General features: G+C 45.8%; 1 protein-coding gene across 3 annotated transcripts in view; it reads right to left on the reverse strand.

The window, feature by feature from the left end:
• Nucleotides 1-246: 246 nt before the first annotated feature.
• fam83h.S (family with sequence similarity 83 member H S homeolog) overlaps nucleotides 247-22,418 on the reverse strand; it is a 37,588-nt gene continuing 15,416 nt past the window's right edge. For 2 of the 3 annotated variants that reach the window (XM_041568097.1, XM_018224027.2), the window contains exons 2-5: nucleotides 14,424-14,901; nucleotides 7,219-7,383; nucleotides 5,203-5,327; nucleotides 247-4,587 (exon numbers count right to left, since the gene is read on the reverse strand). In XM_041568097.1, the coding sequence (XP_041424031.1) occupies nucleotides 1,593-4,587; nucleotides 5,203-5,327; nucleotides 7,219-7,383; nucleotides 14,424-14,879 (3,741 nt within the window). In that variant the 5' untranslated portion in view covers nucleotides 14,880-14,901 and the 3' untranslated portion in view covers nucleotides 247-1,592. Of the gene's footprint in view, nucleotides 4,588-5,202; nucleotides 5,328-7,218; nucleotides 7,384-14,423; nucleotides 14,902-16,196; nucleotides 16,350-22,418 lie in introns of those variants that run through there. The other variant, XM_018224028.2, reaches the window with a different exon arrangement.

Consider the following 22,418-nt stretch of genomic DNA (forward strand, 5'->3'; position numbering starts at 1 on the left):
CTCACTGGGTTTATAGTTCTGTGTAACTGTCATTGTGTCTGTCCCTTTCTCTGCACTGCTGCCTCTGACTCCTGAAACCCAAATACACAGACCAATAGGACTCTCTCAGTTATGATAAAGTAGAAAATCTTCAGCCAACACACAGGTACCTACTTTCCCTTTAAATATTTAACCCATTCATTGCTTGTCTGCTGAGATTGCAGCAAATGCCGCTGTCATGTGACCAGTGAAGGACAAACAATAAAATGAGATTTTGCACCCCTCCCCCTGGGCTTTTTATTCCCTCATTAAAATAAAAGCAATAGAAATTATTGTCTCATCTCAGCACTGACGGGTTCTATAAATGGTACAAACACTTAGGGTGGCACATCGGCATTTACCCCGTTACTCCCCGCTCCCCGGATACAAGAATCCAACCCTCCCTAGTATTGAATCAGGGGCAGAGCTCAGATTTTCTAAGCGTGGCTGCTCTCTTTCCCATGGTCAGGGGGCGGTGCTTGGGGCCGCTGAAGTGGCTGATTCTGGAAGGGCAGTTTGATTGCACAGAATACATTAAGTTGGTTTATTGTGCCTATAGAAATTCATAAAATGTGGGGGATGCCCAACTGACTTCTTAGTCATGAACAAGCCACACCCCCTTTACTGACCATGGGAAAGAGAGCAGCCCCCAACGTACAGGGAGTGAGAGTTCAATAGGCTTCACTCCAACAGGACTTAACCCTTAAGCAAAAGGAATGTGGCAACTTCTCATTGTATTTGCTGCCAATGACTGACAGTTGTAAGTGACCAATAGCAAGAGTGTATCTGTGCCAACTGCAATTATAGACCAGAAACTCAGGCTGCTGCGGCCCCCCAGCTAATCAGCTTCTGTTGTTAATTGAGTCTTTTCATTTGTATTTCCAGTTGTTTCTGAGTTTCTGTTCTGCAGCCCCAGTCTGGCATTTACACCTCTATCCTGTTGCTTCGTTTGCTCTTGACCCCAACAAGCTGCCATTGAGACTGGAAGCCAAGATGGAAGATGAATACGAGAGACTGGACACAAACAGGAGCCAATTAGCAAGAAGCGCCCACTCGCCCGATTCATCCTCCTGCTGGTTGCCACAGTAACTAACCCTAGCAACCGCACATCTCTGCAAGGTCAGAACACAAAACCACAAGAAATAAATAAAACAATGTTGCCGGGATTATTTTCATATTAGTGAGGGGCAAAGGTGCAGTTACCCATAGCAACCAATTCGGTCTTTTTTACCGTTTACCATTGTTACAGCAGATGAGTGGCTAAATGTACAAGTTAACTTTCCCTTTAAACACCTTCTGGGGTAAATAGATTCACTGGGGTGAATATTTAACACTTTCTGCCCATTCTGTAGGCAAGAGAATTAAAGCCCTTTATGTACAACAATGTGTGTGAAACTGCCCTCCTTTGGGGCAAGTGTATGAGGGAGTCTCTCTCTACATGTTTATCACATGACCTGCCGCTGGTATATACAACGTCTCTGAAAGGTGGGTAAGAGTTAAAATGTGGGCTGTCCCACAGGGAACATTTAAACAAGGTGGCACTTGGGCAAACACGGCAATTTCTGTGCCGGAGGTTATTTCTTAATCAAGTTTCCCAGGAGTTTTGGAAAAATTTTGCCAACTTTCTTATCTTTGGAGTCTGCATCACCATTCTCCTCGGCTGCGCTCGGCTCGTCCTTCTTGCAGAAAACCTCAAACCGACTGTAGACGCGTTTCTCCTTGCGAAAGCTCTCCATGCGCTTGAGCAGGTTGTCTCTGTCATCGGGCGAGCTCGTTGTCGGCTTGGAGAAGCGGCTGAGGAAGCTGCCAGTCCTGTTTAAGGCCGACGTGTCAACACTGGAGGTTCCCTCGGTTTTGCTTTCAGCAGTAGGACTGGTCGTTGTGGTGTCTGGATCACTGGTGGCCTGGATCTGTTGTGCCTGTTTCACCATCTCAGCCCGGTTCTTCTGGCTGTTGGCAGATATCTGCTCCAGAATAACCTTGGTGTCATCTCGGAGATTGCTGCTGAAGATAACATTGGATGTGGAAGATCGGCTCTGAGAAGTTAAGGAGGACTTTGGAGGAGACACGGATAAGGATTTTGTTGACTTTTCCTCTGGGTCCGTGGTGGGTGCCAGCTCCTGATTATCAGATTTGGAAAGGCGCCTGAGGGTGCTGTGCTGCTTCTCCACCTTGGTGTTATCTGAAGCGAGGTCTTCTTCTGCCTTTTTCTCTGCCTTGGATTGCAAAAATTGTTTCAACCTTATTGAACCTTTACGGAAGAAATTCTGGTCTGTTTTGGCCAGGTCCTCCTCTGATTTATTTAGGGAGCTGGAAGGAGTTGGGTTCTGGGACATACTTTCCAGAGCACTCCCAAAATGGAAAGAAGAATTGGATCTGATTGGTGCATTTTCTGGAGACTGTGGCACCTCTGTGAGTTCTGTTATAGTAGGTCCACTTTCCTTATTTTCAGGAGGAGCAGATGAGATGTTCCCTACGGTTTGGATAGAGGAAGTCATCTGTTCAACTTTACTCATGGAGATGACCTGCTGTTCTCTGTTTAATAGGCCTTCCAGTTGAGAGGTGACTACAGACTTGTAGTGAGACTCTTCTTGCTTGTGGCTAATGGAGCCTTGTTTCTGTGCCTCTGTGGGTTCTGTTACCATAGGTCCACTCTCATTTCTTTCAGGAGGAGCAGCTGAGTGGCTCCCTATTGTTTGGAAAGTGGAAGTCATCTGTTCAACTTTACTCATGGAGATGCTCTGCCTGTCTTTGCTTAGGAGGCCTTCCAAATGAGAAGTGGCTACAGATTTATACTGAGACTCTTGCTGCATGCGGCTCACAGAACCATTTTTATCGACAGTGGATTCTACTGCTTTATAGGCCACCGCTTCTGTGCTAGTGCATTGTCCATCCTCGGTCTCCTCATGGATGGTTCTGCTAGCAGCCTTGGCTTGAGTCATTGTGGTGCTGTTAGAGTCCTTGCTGACCCCTCTGTATTTCTGAAGGATCTCGGCCACTCTAGACGTGGTCTTTCCAGTTTCATTTTCACTGACCACTTCGCTGGTATTTTGGGCTTTCTGCAACTCCTGGACAGACTCTGCAGTGGAAGTGTGCTGCTCTAATTTGGAACTACTAAAGATGAGAGAGGATCTCAGACGAGAGCCCCTCTGGATAAGTGGGTTTGTCCTGGTTCTAAATGAATCGTGTCTAGATAACAAGGATTCTTCCTTCTCTTTCTCTGCAGGGGGGGTTTCCTTGGCTTTTTCCACTGACAGCTCTCCTGTGGATCCAAAAGTCTTATATGGCGGAATTGGGTCAAGAGAATATTTTGATAGATTCTCATTTGCAGGAACTTTTCGCTCAGGCACATCATTGCTGGGCTTGAAAGGTGGTATTGGATCGACAGAGTACTTCATGAAATTCTCATTGGATCTGTCAAAAGGCACATCGTGTGGCACTAAACTGGACTTGTATGGTTGCATTGGGTCCATGGAGTATTTCAAAAGGGTTTCAGTAGCTGGCACTGACCTTTCCACTGGCACCAGGGCATCATCGTATAGTTCTGGTTCTAAAGGAATTGGCAGGCCCTCTTCATCTTGGTCTGACTGAATCCCACTGAGATACGAGGAAACCCTCCAGCTCCGTAAACCTTGCTTGTTCTCCGGAGGTTTTTTATCTGCATCTTGGTCGTGGAAAAGGTACTTCTGCTCCATTCCCTGTTTTTGGGTGGGAGATATTTGGCACATGAATTTCTGTCGTCCCAGAGATCTTTGGCCAAACCTTCCCTCTCCGCCAATCACGGCCTGGTCTGATCCATGCTTCACTTCTCGAGATGAATTGGAAGGGTTATAACCGGGCCTCATGGGAGGTCCTTCAAGTGCAAAATGACTTTCCCCTGGCAAACCCTTGTTTGGATATCGAGAGTCAAACTCATCCATCTCTTGCAAACCCTGCCGGCCACCTCTGATCTTCTCAAACAGTCCCTGAGGCCGTGTGGTGGCAAGTGGACTCTGGAACTGCATGAATTGGCTCTTCTGGACTTGGCTTGACTGGAATCTGTACTCATCATTATTGTTGTTCATGTGCATTTGCCTACTACTATACTGCCTGGAGGAGGTATAATTCTCAAATGTTCCTTCTGCAAAGCTGTGTCTCTTATAGGCCTCCAGGGCCTCCAGCTGCTTGTTCTGCATAAACGACATCTGCATTTTCTCCATCGGATCACCAAAGTTCTTGGCATACATCCGCATGCCTGCAGGGTCCATGTTCTGCCTCATCATGTCTTCCCTTCTCGAAGGCTGGAAGTAATGTCGATCTGGATCTACGCCAAAAGTAGGGAATGGCTGTGAAGGATTCTCTTCTCTGGGATACATGAAGTGAAGCTTCCTGTCGAACATGGGTCGGTGTCCAGCAAATGGCACCATTCCCATGTATGACTTGTCCATCATTGCCAGGGCACTCTCAGAAGGAATAAGTGGGTCAGACTGGGCAAACAGGATCCGAAACTCCTCATCAAAACTAGAGACCAGTTCCCCTTGGAAGATGTGGGCAATGCTGCGATGTATCTTTTCAAAGGACCACATGAAGCTGTAGGTAGAACCAGAGACAACTTTTAGGCTGGACCCAAATTAACATATCAGAAAGTCTCACATGTAGCCCATATCCCAAAGTCCCTGTGGCAATTCTGGGGTTTTGTATTGCAGGGGGGCCTTGGGCAAGATCTTAAGGAACCCCATGGATGACAAAAAATAGGAACAGTATGACCTATGGCCCTGCAGCTTTCCAAGTGCAACTCTCATTAATCCCCAACAGAGGTGGGTCAGAGTCTCCATCTTGCCCTGCTGTCACCACCCTGCCCAGCTAGAGGCACCTTCATCCACCTATTGCTTCTCTGCGGGGCCCCACAAAGTGAAAGCCCATTGGTCAGTTGCTGCTCTCTGGGTCCTCTTAAGACATCTCCAAGTCTGGTTTGAGACCACAGTGAATGGAACTCTTGACCATTGCGACAAAATGCCATCCAATTATTCACGGAGAATCTCCCAACTAAGGCCAATCATTACAGTGCAAGACCATGAGCACCCTGTTTTTGTGCATTAGAAACAGATTAGCATAAATATTAAATAGCACTAAGCCCATTGGCCCATAATAATGCAAAGTCCCACCCCATATTTATTTCCCAGTTGATCCATTTTATATCCCTACCTGTAAGTGCCACTCAGCACCACGTTACAGTCCACCAGCAGAAACTTCTCCTGAAGATTCCCCTTGAAGGTGGATCCATTCTTGCAGAAGTAGGTGGGGCCTGGGACTGTCCGTACCCTGAGGAACTGAATGAGACGGCAGAGACTGTTTAGTGGTTGTGAGCAGCATAAAATCTATTCTGTGATGTGACAGTTGCAGTTTGCTGGGGAGGAAGGTGGTATCGAAAAAACTCCCAGAGGGGTAAGAGACCAGCTGCCCGGTTTTGCCCCAATAAGGGCTAAGTGTTCCTGTTATATTGTGATTGTTATTTATACGGCACTGTTTGTGCCATGGCTCTGGGTTAGAGTCCCTCAGAGGCAGTGAGACCCAGGTGCCCCTTCACCACCCAGCCCCTGGTACTGGGATGTACTGGGATCCACTGGGATGTACTGGGATCCACTGGGATGTACTGGGATCCACTGGGGTTTATTGGGCTCCACTGGGATGCATGGGGATGTACTGGGATCCACTGGGATGTACTGGGATCCACTGGGATGTACTGGGATCCACTGGGGTGTATTGGGCTCCACTGGGATGCATGGGGATGTACTGGGATCCACTGGGATCCACTGGGATGTACTGGGATCCACTGGGATGTACTGGGATCCACTGGGATGCATGGGGATGTACTGGGATCCACTGGGATCCACTGGGATGTACTGGGATCCACTGGGATGTACTGGGATCCACTGGGATGCATGGGGATGTACTGGGATCCACTGGGATCCACAAGGATGTACTGGGATCCACTGGGATGTACTGGGATCCACTGGGATGCATTGGGGTGTGCTCAGCAGAATTATCATGGCTCCTCCCGTGCTGCAGAGAAATTTACAGAGGCTCTTGGCTCCCCTACATGTCCCAACAACACAACCAGCAGTGCGTCCTTTGGACGGGAGCCCAGAGAGGTCAGATTCTGAAGGAATTGCTCTGTACAGTAAGAGGATATAAAGGGAAACTTGTCTCCTGGCAAAAACATTTAGTCTTTCCCTTGTTAAAGGAACAGTTGAGTATAAAAATAAAAACTGGGTAAATAAATAGTCTGTGCAAAATAAAACATGTATCTAATATAGTTAGTTAGGCAAAAATGTAATGTATAAAGGCTGGAGTGAGTGGATGTGTAACATAATAGCCAGAACATTACTTCCTGCTTTTCAGCTCTCTTGCTTTCCACTGATTGGTTACCAGGCAGTAACCAATCAGAGACTTGAGGGGAGGTCACATGGGACATATGCTGAGGATCAATTACAAACTCACTGAACAGTTATGTCCCATGTGGCCCCCCTTATAGTCACTGACTAACTCAGAGTTAGAGAGCTGAAAAGCAGGAAGTAGTGTTCTGGCTATTATGTTACACATCCACTCACTCCAGTCTTTATACATTATACTATTTATTTACCCAGTTTTTAATTTTTAACACTGAACTTTTCCATTTCAAAGCATCAACAACTTTTCTGCTTCCAAACTCAAGTGTTTATCAATATACTGTCCTTTTACTGTAATCTCTCCTATAGTAATGCAAAATAATCACTCTAACCCCTCTACACCAATAAGCAGCAGTGCTGTAACTCACACTGTATGCTGCCTAATACCTTGTGCAACTGCAACTCTCACCCTGAGCTTTATAAGGCACCCTCATGTGCTGAAGAAGTAGAGACAGTCACATGAGTACCAGGAAATACACTCCCCCATGCAAAGGAAGTAGAGACAGACACACGAGTACCAGGAAATACACTCCCCCGTGCAAAGGAAGTAGAGACAGTCACAGGAGTACCAGGAAATACACTCCCCCGTGCAAAGGAAGTAGAGACAGTCACACGAGTACCAGGAAATACACTCCCCCGTGCAAAGGAAGTAGAGACAGTCACACGAGTACCAGGATATACACTCCCCCAAGGGAGAGGTGCCATTTTATTCCCATAGACAATACAGTATGAGGGTATAGGTACAATATTAGCCAGATTTGAGTCCACTTACTTCCACGTAGTTGAGATTGACCCGGCACTTGGCAGTCATATCTAGGAAAAGCTGGCAGTTCATCTGATCGAGAATGATGTAGACGGGGATGCGGCGGTTGGCAGCGTCGAGCAGTTCACTCAGAATATCTGCATCTGTGAATATGTCCATGACAATCCCAATTACCTGGCAACAAAAGTTGAAATATTAGTGACAGTTCCACTGGGAAGAATTTCCCTGATAGATCTTGTTTGTCTCAAAGGCCACAGAGCAGACATAAGGGGTATCTGGTTGGGGGAACAGGCCGGGCTTTATTTTCTGTATTGGTACCCAAGGGCCAGTGCTACCAATGCAGTTGGAGTTCTCAGGTTACAGCCTACACCTTTTGACTACACTGGGATAATACACCTGTGTTGAGCCTGATAATACACCTGTATGGTACAGCCTGACAGATAATACACACTGTATGTACAGCCTGACAGCCTGACAGTGTATGTATTGACGATAATACACCTGTATGTACAGCCTGACGGAGTAATACACCTGTATGTACAAGCCTGACAGAAAATACACTGTATTACAGCCTGACGGATAATACACCTGTATGTACACCCTGACAGATAATAACACTGTATGTACAGCCTGACGGATAATACACCTGTATGTACAGCCTGACAGATAATACACCTTGTATGTACAGCCTGACGGATAATACACCTGTATGTACAGCCTGACAGATAATACACCTGTATGTACAGGCCTGACGGATAATACACCTGTATGTACAGCCTGACAGATAATACACTGTATGTACAGCCTGACAGATAATACACCTGTATGTACAGCCTGACAGATAATACACCTGTATGTACAGCCTGACAGATAATACACCTGTATGTACAGCCTGACAGGATAATACACCTGTATGTACAGCCTGACAGATTAATACACCTGTTATGTACAGCCTGACAGATAATACACCTGTATGTACAGCCTGACAGATAATACACCTGTATGTACAGCCTGACAGATTAATACACCTGTATGTACAGCCTGACAGGATAAACACCTGTATGTACAGGCCTGACATGATAATACAAACCTGTATGTACAGCCTGAAGATATACACCTGTATGCAGCCTGACAGATAATACACCTGTATGTACAGTATGTACGAGATAATACACCTGTATGTACAGCCTGACAGATAATACACCTGTATGTACAGCCTGACAGATAATACACCTGTATGTACAGCCTGACGGATAATACACCTGTATGTCAGCCTGACAGATAATACACTTATGTACAGGCTGACAGATAATACACCTGTATGTACAGCCTGAAGATAATACACCTGTATGTACAGCCTGACGGATAATACACCTGTACATGTACAGCCTGACAGATAATACAACCTGTATGTACAGCCCTGACAGATAATACAGCCTGTTATGTACAGCCTGACAGATAATACACCTGTATGTACAGCCTGACAGATAAATACACCTGTATGTACAGCCTGACGGATAATACCCGTATGTACAGCCTGACGGATACACCTGTATGTACAGCCTGACAGATAATACACCTGTATGTACAGCCTGACAGATTAATACACCTGTAATGTACAGCCTGACAGATAATACACCTGTATGTACAGCCTGACAGATAATACACCTGTATGTACAGCCTGACAGCATAATACACCTGTATGTACAAGCCTGACGGATAATACACCCTGATGTACAGCCCTGACGGTAATTACAACCTGTATGTACAGCCGTGACGGATAGATACACCTGTATGTACAGCCTGACGGGAAAATACACCCTGTATGTACAGGCCTGACGGATAATTACACCTTTATTACAGCCTGACGGATCATTACACCTGTGATGTACAGCCTGACGGATAAATAGCACCTGTAATGTACAGCCTGAGCGGTTAATACACCTGTATGTACAGCTGGGACGGATAATACACCTGTATGTACAGCCCTGACAGATAATACACCTGTATGTACTGAGAACCCTGTAACCTGAGATAATAACCTGTTGTACAAGCCTGACAGATTATTACACCCTGTATGTACAGCCTGACAGATAATACACCTTGTATGTACAGCCTGACAGATAATACACCTGTATGTACAGCCTGACGGATATACACCTGTATGTACAGCCTGACAGATAATACACTTGTATGTACAGCCTGACAGATAATACACCTGTATGTACAGCCTGACAGATAATACACCTGTATGTACAGCCTGACAGATAATACACCTGTATGTACAGCCTGACGGATAATACACTTGTATGTACAGCCTGACGGATAATACACCTGTATGTACAGCCTGACGGATAATACACCTGTATGTACAGCCTGACGGATAATACACCTGTATGTACAGCCTGACAGATAATACACCTGTATGTACAGCCTGACAGATAATACACCTGTATGTACAGCCTGACAGATAATACACCTGTATGTACAGCCTGACGGATAATACACCTGTATGTACAGCCTGACAGATAATACACCTGTATGTAACAGCCTGACGGATAATACACCTGTATGTACAGCCTGACAGATAATACACCTGTATGTACAGCCTGACAGATTAATACACCTGTATGTACAGCCTGACAGATAATACACCTGTATGTACAGCCTGACAGATAATACACCTGTATGTACAGCCTGACAGATAATACACCTGTATGTACAGCCTGACAGATAATACACCTGTATGTACAGCCTGACAGATAATACACCTGTATGTACAGCCTGACGGATAATACACCTGTATGTACAGCCTGACGGATAATACACCTGTATGTACAGCCTGACGGATAATACACCTGTATGTACAGCCTGACGGATAATACACCTGTATGTACAGCCTGACAGATAATACACCTGTATGTACAGCCTGACAGATAATACACCTGTATGTACAGCCTGACAGATAATACACCTGTATGTACAGCCTGACAGATAATACACCTGTATGTACAGCCTGACAGATAATACACCTGTATGTACAGCCTGACAGATAATACACTTGTATGTACAGCCTGACAGATAATACACCTGTATGTACAGCCTGACGGATAATACACCTGTATGTACAGCCTGACAGATAATACACCTGTATGTACAGCCTGACAGATAATACACCTGTATGTACAGCCTGACAGATAATACACCTGTATGTACAGCCTGACCTGTATGTACAGCCTGACGGATAATACACTTGTATGTACAGCCTGACGGATAATACACCTGTATGTACAGCCTGACGGATAATACACCTGTATGTACAGCCTGACGGATAATACACCTGTATGTACAGCCTGACGGATAATACACCTGTATGTACAGCCTGACAGATAATACACCTGTATGTACAGCCTGACAGATAATACACCTGTATGTACAGCCTGACAGATAATACACCTGTATGTACAGCCTGACGGATAATACACCTGTATGTACAGCCTGACAGATAATACACCTGTATGTACAGCCTGACGGATAATACACCTGTATGTACAGCCTGACAGATAATACACCTGTATGTACAGCCTGACAGATAATACACCTGTATGTACAGCCTGACAGATAATACACCTGTATGTACAGCCTGACAGATAATACACCTGTATGTACAGCCTGACAGATAATACACCTGTATGTACAGCCTGACAGATAATACACCTGTATGTACAGCCTGAAATAATACACCTGTATGTACAGCCTGACGGATAATACACCTGTATGTACAGCCTGACGGATAATACACCTGTATGTACAGCCTGACGGATAATACACCTGTATGTACAGCCTGACGGATAATACACCTGTATGTACAGCCTGACAGATAATACACCTGTATGTACAGCCTGACAGATAATACACCTGTATGTACAGCCTGACAGATAATACACCTGTATGTACAGCCTGACAGATAATACACCTGTATGAACTCACTGATGATACACAGTTTTGACCAGAATAACAGCAGTGTCTTCCAATAAAGCTCCATATCCTTATAATAACTTTTATTCCCATCCAGACAAATACACTGGGAACTGCACATTCTACTCCAAACCAGGGAGAAATGAAATGTCTGTTATTCCTTTAGAGAGAGTGATGGGAATATTATTGACAGTCCCTCATTTCTAAACAATGAGTCAGTGACACAGAATCAACAACATGACATGAGAGTTGGGTCTGTTGGTTTCTATGACTCTATTACATCTAATAGTGAATTATTTGTCATGTGGAAATAGAATTTCTAACAAAAACACTTATTGATCAGGTTAGTCATGTGGCACTGCTATTATTGTGAACACAACTGTATATAGAGGTGAGTGTTATAGCTGCCATACACCTGTATATAGTAGTACATACAGGTAACAGGCCGTACATACAGGTCATACAGTACAGACAGGCGTGTAACAAGTCAGACAGTACATACAGGCGTGTAACAGGTCAGGCAGCACATACAGGCGTGTAACAGGTCAGGCAGCACATACAGGCGTGTAACAGGTCAGACAGCACATACAGGCGTGTAACAGGTCATACGGTACATACAGGCGTGTAACAGGTCAGGCAGTACATACAGGCGTGTAACAGTTCAGACAGCACATACAGGTGTGTAACAGGTCAGACAGTACATACAGGCGTGTAACAGGTCAGACAGCACATACAGGCGTGTAACAGGTCAGCCAGTACATACAGGCATGTAACAGGTCAGGCAGCACATACAGGCGTGTAACAGGTCAGACAATACATACAGGCGTGTAACAGGTCATACAGTACATACAGGCGTGTAACAGGTCAGACAGCACATAGAGGCGTGTAACAGGTCAGACAGTACATACAGGTGTGTAACAGGTCAGACAGTACATACAGGCGTGTAACAGGTCAAACAATACATACAGGCGTGTGACAAGTCATACAGTACATACAGGCGTGTAACAGTTCAGGCAGCACATACAGGCGTGTAACAGGTCAGACAGTACATACAGGCGTGTTAAAGGTCATACAGTACATACAGGTGTGTAACAGGTCAGACAATACATACAGGCGTGTAACAGGTCATACAGTACATACAGGTGTGTAACAGGTCAGACAATACATACAGGCGGTGCACAGGTCATCACAGTCAATACAGGCGGTGTAACCAGGTTCAAGACAGGCCATTAGAGCCGTGTACAAGGGTTCAGACAGTACATACAGGTGTCGTAATCAGGGTCAGACAATACATACCCGGACCGTGTGAACAATCAACAGCTACATACAGGCGTGTACAGGTCGCAGTACATCAGGCGTGTAATCAGGTCAGTCCAGTACATACAGGCGTTACAGGTCAGCCCAGTACATACAGGCGTGTAACAGTCACGACAGCAACAATACAGCGCGTGTAACAGGTCAGACAGTGAAATACAGGAACGTGTAAACAGGTCATACGAGTACACATACACGGTGTGTAAACAGGATCCAGACAATACATACACGCGTGTAACAGGTATACGCACATACAGGCGTGTACAGGTCAGACAGTAATAAGTTGGTGTAACACGGTCGCGATACACTACGCGCGTGTACAGGTCAGACAGTACACTACAGGTGTGTAACACGGCTCAGACAGTAACCACATACAGGTGGTGTTAACAGCGTCAGCACAGTACATACAGCGTGTGCATAACAGAGTCAGCGCAAGTCACCATAACAGGTGTCTACCAGGCCACTCAGCACACTACACTACAGGCGTAGTGCAGTCTACAGTAACATACAGGCGTGTAACAGGTACCGGCCAGTACATACAGGCCGTGCTCAACAGGCATCAGCGCAGCTACATACAGGTGTGTAACGGTCAGACGTCACACTACCAGGTGTGATACAGGTCCAGACGTACACAGGTGTGTTAACAGGTCAAGAAATACATACAGGGGCGTGGGTGACAAGTTCATCACAGGGTACATACAGGGGCGTGGGTAACAGGTCAGCGCAGTACACTAATGGCAGTGTAACGCAGCGTCAGGCAGTACATACAGGACGTGTAACATCTCAGCCAGCCACATGACAGGGTGTAACAGGTCCAGAAACAATACATACTAGGCGTGAACAGGTCAGACAATACATACAGGCGTGAAAAGGTCAGACAGTACATCGGTGTGGTAACAGGTCAGACAGTAATACAGAGCGTGTAACAGGTGCAGCAACAGTACAATACAGGTGTGTAAAGGTCAGAACAGTACATATCAAGGCGTGGTAACGGTCAGACAATAACATACAAGGCGTGGTAAACAGGTCAGACAGTGACCATACAGGGTGTGTAACACGGTCAGACACGTACCATACAGGTTGTGTAACAGGTCCGAGACAGGTACATACAGAGCGTGTAACGGGGTAGACAAGTACATACAGGGTTGTAACAGGTCATACACGTACATACACGAGCATGTAACAGGTCAGGCAAAGCAACGCATGCAAGGCGTGTAACAGGTCAGACGATACGATACAGGCGTGTAACAGGTTCAGACAATTGACCATACAGGCGTGTAACAGGTCAGACAAGTACATACCAGGCGTGAAACAGGTTCAGGACAGTACATACAGGTGGTGTAACAGGTGCAGACAATCACATTACAGCGTGTGACTAAGGTCATACACGTACATACAGGCGTGTAAGGGTCAGGCGTACATCACAGGCAGTGTAACAGGTCAGACAGGCCATACAGCGTTGTAAAGCACGGTACAGACAGTACATACAAGGCTGTAAGCAGGTCAGACAGCTACTACCAGCATTGGGGTGTAACAGGTCAGACGTACATGACAGGTGTGTAACCAGGTCCAGACAGAGTGAGACATAGCAGCGTGTAACAGGTCAGAACAGTACATACAGGTGTGTAACAGGGTCAGACAGTACATACAGGTGGATGTAACAGGTCAGACGTAACGGTACTAGGGTGTCGTAGAGCAGGTCCAGACAGTACATCGGTGTGTAATCAAGGTCAGACAGTACATACAGGTGTGTAACAGGTCAGACAGTACATACAGGTGTGTAACAGGTCAGACAGTACATACAGGTGTGTAACAGGTCATACAATACATGCAGGCGTGTAACAGGTCAGACAGTACATACAGGTGTGTAACAAGTACTGGTCATGGCACAAAACATTGTGAGTGTGATTTTAACCCCTTACCTGCTGGGCAGATCTGATCATCCTTCGTATTTCCTCTTTGATAGTTGGGTTGTCGGGGGACGGGGGGTGTACTAAGGTGGTCACTTCTGTGCCCTGGAAGCCATAGATGGTGGGCCAGCCGAGATCCAGCTCTGGGGCCACAGTGTCCGACTCCATTGGCCAGTAAGTCCCTGAGGAGCCGTCGGCCTCTTCCTGAGTGCTGTACACATTGTCGGGGTGCTGGTTCTCCTGACTGCACTCGGGGGGTCTCTGCAAACACTTGGTGATATGTTCAACCTCAGAGGGGCACAGAAAGTCCGGGGCCCCCTCATTCGTAAGGAATTCCTCATAGGCCTCGGGGCCCCTCTCCGCCAGAACATCGATAGCGATCCGGTAATACTCCTTATAGTGCGGGGGCAGGTAATTGGGGTCCAGGGGATTATCCCCCTGCGAGGAGCTCTGCGAGCGATGGGCCATCAGGTTGCACCACACAGGGGACCTGCCAGGAGACGAGAAGAGAGTTAGCCTTTGGGCCCAAACATTCCAAATACACACAACTGCAACATGGGAACATAACAGCAATAAACAGTCATTTGTTGAGCCACAATCTCATGTCATGGGAACATCATATATATAACAAGTGTCTCTCCAATAGGAAACATTAAATGTTCCCTGGTTGCTAAGGAAAGTGCCCACAGCAACCATAAATCGAAAGGATGGTGATGCCAGAGTATCATATTATTAATATAATGTATTGCTTTCCCACTGCATGGTCCTGTTCCCATTCGTCTGCCATCCTGGAACTTGTTGCTAGGATCACCAGCCTTAGCAACCAGATATTTAATTTCACCATTAGTTAAAATCTCAAGCACCAGAAATCAATAAATTCATGTAAATGTCTGGGTTATAGTAAGAGTTAATTTAAAGATAAACACCCCCTTAATGAACTAAGCAGCCACTCACATGCCCCGTGCCTGGGGGGTTCCTTTATTCTGACAGGTGCCGCCTTCTCCTGAATATCTACAGGCCTGACTTTAACCTGACTAAGTCTACACCCCCCCCCCCGAGGCTCCTATCTGCTCCCCCTTCCAAAGAATCTACATTCATCCTGGTGCTCATAAGGGCCCTTAAAGGGAATTTTAGAGGGGCCCCTAAACAGACAACAGCAGATAAATGTAGAAAGTAAATGTTATTGTGTATAATCCCAGTACATGGGGTAGGTAGGAAGGTATATTGGGCAGGTAGGTAGATAGAGGTGGGTAGGTACATGGGGAGGTAGGTAGATAGAGGTAAGTAGGTAAATGGGATGGGTGGGTACATGGAGTAGTTAGGTACATGGGGTAGGTAGGAAGGTATATTGGGCAGGTAGGTAGGTAGATAGAGGTGGGTCGGCACATGGGGTGGGTATATCAGGAATGCCCTGGCCCATCACAGAGACAACATAGAGGCCGGGGCAATTGGGATTATTCGGGATGTAAAATCTGTGCCTGAAATTAACCCCTGATGTGGAGCAACAACTCCCAGCAATTTCCAGTCCGCGGGGACCCAAAAGCCCCAGAGATACTCATAGTGCAACACAATCTCGGGGCCCCAGGATTCTGGATAAGAGATCCCATGGCTCCTTCCCTGTAAGTCCAGTTCATGAACCAGAAAAACCCAAATTCTCAGAAGCATCAAATTTCCTTTTCAGGCAAAATGTCCCAAAAAGCAGAGAGATAATCCCGGGCCGGTTCCTTCCCACCAGCACTCGGATCCCCAGGGAATCTCCCAGGTCCATAAGGAAAGATCCAGCACCTGCCAATGAAGTGAAGCTCCTGGGCCGAGGGTTCCTCAGTGGGACCAGCGCTCAGTCTCCAGTGGATCAGTGAATGGGCGGTTGGGGCCCTCAGGGGACACAGGGAAGGTGAGCAGGGTGTGAGTTTATGAATGGAATGTGACACAACCTGATTGTGCAAAGAGCTTGTGACTCCGCCTTCCAGTAACGAGCAAAGCTCTTAAAGGCACAGGGCTGGAAAAAAGAAAGTTGGGGCCCTCCAGTTGCACAGGTCAAAGAAACATGGCCATTTGGTGCCTCCTGCTGTTGGGGGGGAGCTGGAACCCAGGGGCCACTCTTACATTACTTATATGTCGGGATACGAGTTATATGGACCTTATAGTGTAGGGGCCACCATAATTCTGCACCAGAAACATCTCATTGCGCCCCTATCTGGCCTGTGGGTGCCATGGGCATTGTGCCAAGCTGATTGTCACTTGGTTACTTATAGCAAAGCATTAGCCATTAGTAACCAGTTGCCCCATTGGGACGTCAGTCAGGTGATGATGTCACAATGTCAGACTGAAAGGGCCCCATCCTATTGGCTAAGATATTGGGGGGTTAGTGCCATTTTATCCACTAAGGACAGGAATCCTTCATACAGCCTTGCCCCACACCCATATATACCCACCCAATTACCCATCATTCTCTAAGTCACATGGTACGAGTGAGTGGGGGAGACGCCAGTGCAGTAGGTGCAGCAGTTGCCCCGAGCAGTGCAGGGAGTTACATGCGGCATCTCAGGAATGAGAGGAGTTGAGTCACTTCCGATGATCTTTCTGTTCATAAATGCCAATCATCTCGCTCCGCCTCGGGATCCGCAATCCAGCGGCAACTCATTGGCCAATTAACCCCACGCCAGTCTCATTATTGCCTGATCCTGTCATTCCCATCATGATTCATTCAGCATGGCAGCTCCCAGCAAAGAGACAATAGATAATATTGTGTGGGTCTCAAGCACCTGGTTTTACCGTGTAGGTTGTGTGCAAAGCAGTCTGGAAGCCTTGCCAGGGCTAATATAGACATAGAGGAAAAGAAATACGGCTGCAGCGCCTCTAGTAACCCCCGGTAACCAGGCAGATACTTCCCTTCACACAGTCAGTGCTGCCTGCTAACTGGTTGCTATGGGTTACTAGACTCACAGGAAAAGAAATACTGCTGCAGCGCCTCTTTGTTGTAAAAAGTGAAAACTTGAATTTATTGGATCAACCAGGTAACGTTTTGGCCCAACTCTTGGCCTTGTAAGCCTGAAACGTTGCCTGCTTGTTTCACCTAATAAATTCAAGTTTTCACTTTTTACAACAAAGAGGCGCTGCAGCAGTATTTCTTTTCCTGTGAGTCTAGTAACCCATAGCAACCAGTTAGCAGGCAGCACTGACTGTCCGAAGGGAAGTATCTGCCTGGTTACTACGGGTTACTAGACCTGGTACAAATATTACCCATAAGCCTCGGTGCCCAGTGAGCGGGGCCAATGTGCTGCAGGGCTGGCGCAACAATAAAACCAACATTTTGCCCTTAGTGACGGGGAGGGTTTGTAACCGAGAAGAAACCTGGATTTAACCCTGTGAGCTCAGCCAATTGTCCCAGGTATTGCCCCGCTTCCTGCAGCATCTGGGGGGGGGATCTCACAGGGCTCCGAGATTCATTGCACCCCAATATCTGTCACAATAGCAGCCGGGGGGCCACACACAGTGGGCACAGGACACAAAATGCAGCAAAATCCTCTCTAACCCCCAAAAAGTGAGGATCTGACTGAAAGAATTGAAATGCAAATGAATCCTAATTCCATGTGGCTGAGCCAGATCCGCTGGTTCACTAGCCCAGGTGCCACAAACCCCAGACAAACCAGTTCTGATCTCATCAGGGGCCCCACAGACAAACTGGCCCAACACACAGTATGGCAGCTCCCGCTAAACAGCTTTTAATTGATTTAACGAATTAGCAGAAGTGTGTGTGGGGGGGTCACTCTTTGCTTCAAGCAGCAGCGCAGGGACAACAATGTTCAACCTGAACCCGTCTTGTGCAACTACAACTCCCAGCATTCTCCAACAGCCAGAGCTGACCACAGGGAAACAATCCAATTGGCTTTGTGCCTGGACACTGGGGGCAGCGCAGCACCCCATGCACCCCCCAAGCAGCAGGAGCCGAGGCCAATTCCAGGGACTGAGAACAAAAAAAAAAACTGAACCAGCAACTAAAATATTGTGATTGGACGAGCCTTGCGCATATGAAATGAACCTGCAGAAGAACGAGGCATGAGAAGAATATAATGGGGGGCATTGGGAGGAACCATTGTACTGAAGGGGCAGCTCAGATCTTGGGCAGATCCTTCTCAGCCCACACTCAGCCCACACTCAGCAGCTCATGAATAATGTGAGTGAGTGATGTGAGTGTCACTCGGTGATAAATCAGTGAGACTCGTGAGTCAGGGAAGGAACATTGGGTGTCGATGGAATAGAGAGGTTCAGGGGCCACACCTGTTCTGAATGTTTAATGAGTGCAGAAATATTTATGTCTCTGTTTACTTTCTGCCAAAATCACAGCAGTCCTGCCTTGCTTTATGGCCAGCGATTCACACTCAGGGCAGTGTCACTTTCCAGCACTGCTGCGTGAGCTGAGACCAATATCTAAATAAATATATAACAAATCTAATGGGGCACAAAATCAGCAGACATGAATAAAGGGGAAGTAATGAGAGTAAAAGAGATTCATTCTGGGGGAAGAAATAGTGGGGTGACTGGGTGGGGGGAGGGAAGTGGGAGGTGGCGCCTCTCACCCTTATGTTACAGGACAAGCTCTGACTCATCACCTTCCCAGAAGCACAAAGTACAGACTCCCAGTAATAATAACTTTATCCACCTCGGCTGGGAGTCTGGGCTTGTTCCACACCTGCCCCACAGCATCATGGGTAACTGGGCGTCAGACTCAAAACTAATCCTCTGGGATCCTACAAGGGCCACAGACAAGTGTCTCCTAAATCTAAAGTATCAACAGCCATTTAAGCCCTGAGACCAATACACTGAGTGCAGGTATAATGGGTCACATGCTACTGGCCCACGGCCTTGTCCTACTTGCCCCCTGTATGGGGAATCCATTCCTCCCATGGGAAATCAATGTGGAATCACATTGGCCAACCTAGGTATGTAAGAGGTGTACCAGTCAATGTTTCAATCAAGTACCATGCCTATTATAATACCCCAAGAACACACAGTTAGATAAATACAGGGCCAATCTACCAAGGTAAATACCCAGAACACACAGCAGAAAAAGACAGTTCCAATTCCATGATATAATACCCCAGAACTCAGAGCAGATAAATACAAGTGACCAATATCCATGATAAAACCCCAGAACACACAGCCAGAAAATACAGGGCCAATTCCATGATTATAATTACCCCAGAACCAGAACACAAAGCAGATAAATACAGTGCCAAATTCCAATGGTATTAATACCCCAGAAACACCACAGCAGTAAATTACAGTGCCGAATTCCCAATGTATAATACCCCAGAACACACAGCAGATAAATACCAGCTGCCAATTCCATGTGTTAATACCCCAGAACACACAGCCAGATTTAAAATACAGACAGGGCCAAATTCCATGTATAAACCCAGAACCACACAAGCAGATATATAAATACGATAGCCCCCAATTCGCATGTTATTAATATTACCCCAAACACCACAGCAGAATATAATTACTAGGCCTGCCAATTCCTAGGTCTATAATACCCCAGAACACCGACAGCAGAATAAATACAAGTGTCAATCTCCAGGTTATAATTACCCAGAACACACAGCAAGAATAAATACAGGGCCAATTCGCATGTTATTTACATACCCAGAAACACACAGCACGATAAAATATTCAGGGGCCAATTCCATGTATAAATACCCCCCAGAACAACACGAGCTCAGAATAAAAGACAGGTCAATTTGTCCATGTATAATACCCCAAACACCACAGCAGATAATCAGGAGCCAATTCCATGTATAATACCCAGAACACACAGCCAGATAAAATACAGTGCAATTCCATGTTTATAATAACCCCAGAAACACACAGCAGATAAAATACAGTGGCCAATCTTCACAGATAATACCCAGACACACAGCAGAATAAATACAAAATAGTGTCAATTCCATTATAATACCCAGAACCACACAGCAGATAAAAACAGGCCAATTCCATGTATCAATTACCCCCCAGACACACAGCAGAATAAAATACAGGCCAAATCCTGTATAACCCCAAACACACAGCATGATAAATACAGGCGCCAATTCCATGCTATAATACCCCAGAACACACAGCACGTGATATATATACCCAGAACACACAGCAGGATAAAATACAGGCAATTCCATGTATAATACCCCAGAAACACACAGCAGGCATTAAATCAATTCCATATATAATAACCAGAACAACAGCAGATAAATTACAGGGTCAAATATCCATGTATAATACCCAGAACACACAGCAGAAAAATACAGGGCCAATTCCATGTATAATACCCAGAACACACAGCAGATTAAAGCCAATTCCATGTATAATACCCAGAACACACAGCAGATAAATACAGGGCCATTCCATGTATAATACCCCAGAACACACAGCAGATTAAATACAGTGACAATCCATGTATAATACCCAGAACACACACAGCAGATAAATACTAGGGGCCCAATTCCATGTATAATTACCCCAGAACACACAGCAGATTAAATACCAGTGCCAATTCCATTGTATAATACCCCAGAACTTCACAGGCAGATAAAATACAGGACCAAATTTCCATGGTATAAACCCAGAACACACAGAGATTAAATTACCAGGGGCCCAATTCCATGGTATAATACCCAGAACCACACAGCCAGATAAATTACAGGGGCCAATTCCATGTATAATACCCCAGAACACACAGCAGGGATAAATAACAGGGTCAATTTCCATGTATAATACCCAGAAACACACAGCAAGATAAATACAGGGCCAATTCCCTGTATTAATACCCGAACACACAGCAGATAAATAGCAGGGCCAATTCCATGTATAATACCCCAGAACACACAGCAGATAAATACAGTGCAATTTCCCATGTATATACCCAGAACACACAGCAGATAAATACAGGGCCAATCCATGTATAAATACCCCAGAACACACAGCAGATAATACAGTGCCATTCCATGTATAATACCCCAGAACTCACAGCAGATAAATACAGGGCCATTCCATGTATAATACCCAGAAACACACAGCAGATAAATACAGGGCCAATTCCATGTATAATACCCAGAACACACAGCAGATAAATACAGGGACAATTCCATGTATAATACCCAGAACACACAGCAGATAAATACAGGTGCCAATTCCATGTATAATACCCCAGAACACACAGCAGATAAATACAGGGCCAATTCCATGTAATAATACCCAGAACACACTAGCAGATAAATTACAGGGCCAATTCCATGTATAATACCCCAGAAACTCACAGCAGATAAATACAGGACCAATTCCATGTATAATACCCAGAACACACAGCAGATAAATACAGGGCCAATTCCATGTATAATACCCAGAACACACAGCAGATAAATACAGTGCCAATTCCATGTATAATACCCCAGAACACACAGCAGATAAATACAGGGCCAATTCCATGTATAATACCCAGAACACACAGCAGAATAAATACAGGGCCAATTCCATGTATAATACCCCAGAACTCACAGCAATAAATACAGGGCCAATTCCATGTATAATACCACACACAGCAGAATAAATACAGGCCAAATTCCATGTTAATACCCAGAACACACAGCAGATAAATACAGGGCCAATTCCATGTATAATACCCCCAGAACAACCAGCAGATAAATTACAACCAATTCCATATATAATACCCCAGAAAACACAGCAGATATAAATACAGGGCCAATTCCATGTAAATACCCCAGAACACACAGCAGATAAAATACAGGGCCAATTCCATGTATAATACCCAGAACACACAGCAGATAATACAGGGCCAATTCCATGTATAATACCCCAGAACACACAGCAGATAAATACAGGGCCAATTCCATGTATAATAACCCAGAACACACAGCAGATAAATACAGTGCCAATTCCATGTTATAATACCCCAGAACTCACAGCAGATAAATTACAGGACCAAATTCCATG

This window comes from Xenopus laevis, chromosome 6S (assembly GCF_017654675.1).
Source record: "Xenopus laevis strain J_2021 chromosome 6S, Xenopus_laevis_v10.1, whole genome shotgun sequence".
In the NCBI taxonomy this organism is placed as follows: domain Eukaryota; kingdom Metazoa; phylum Chordata; class Amphibia; order Anura; family Pipidae; genus Xenopus; species Xenopus laevis.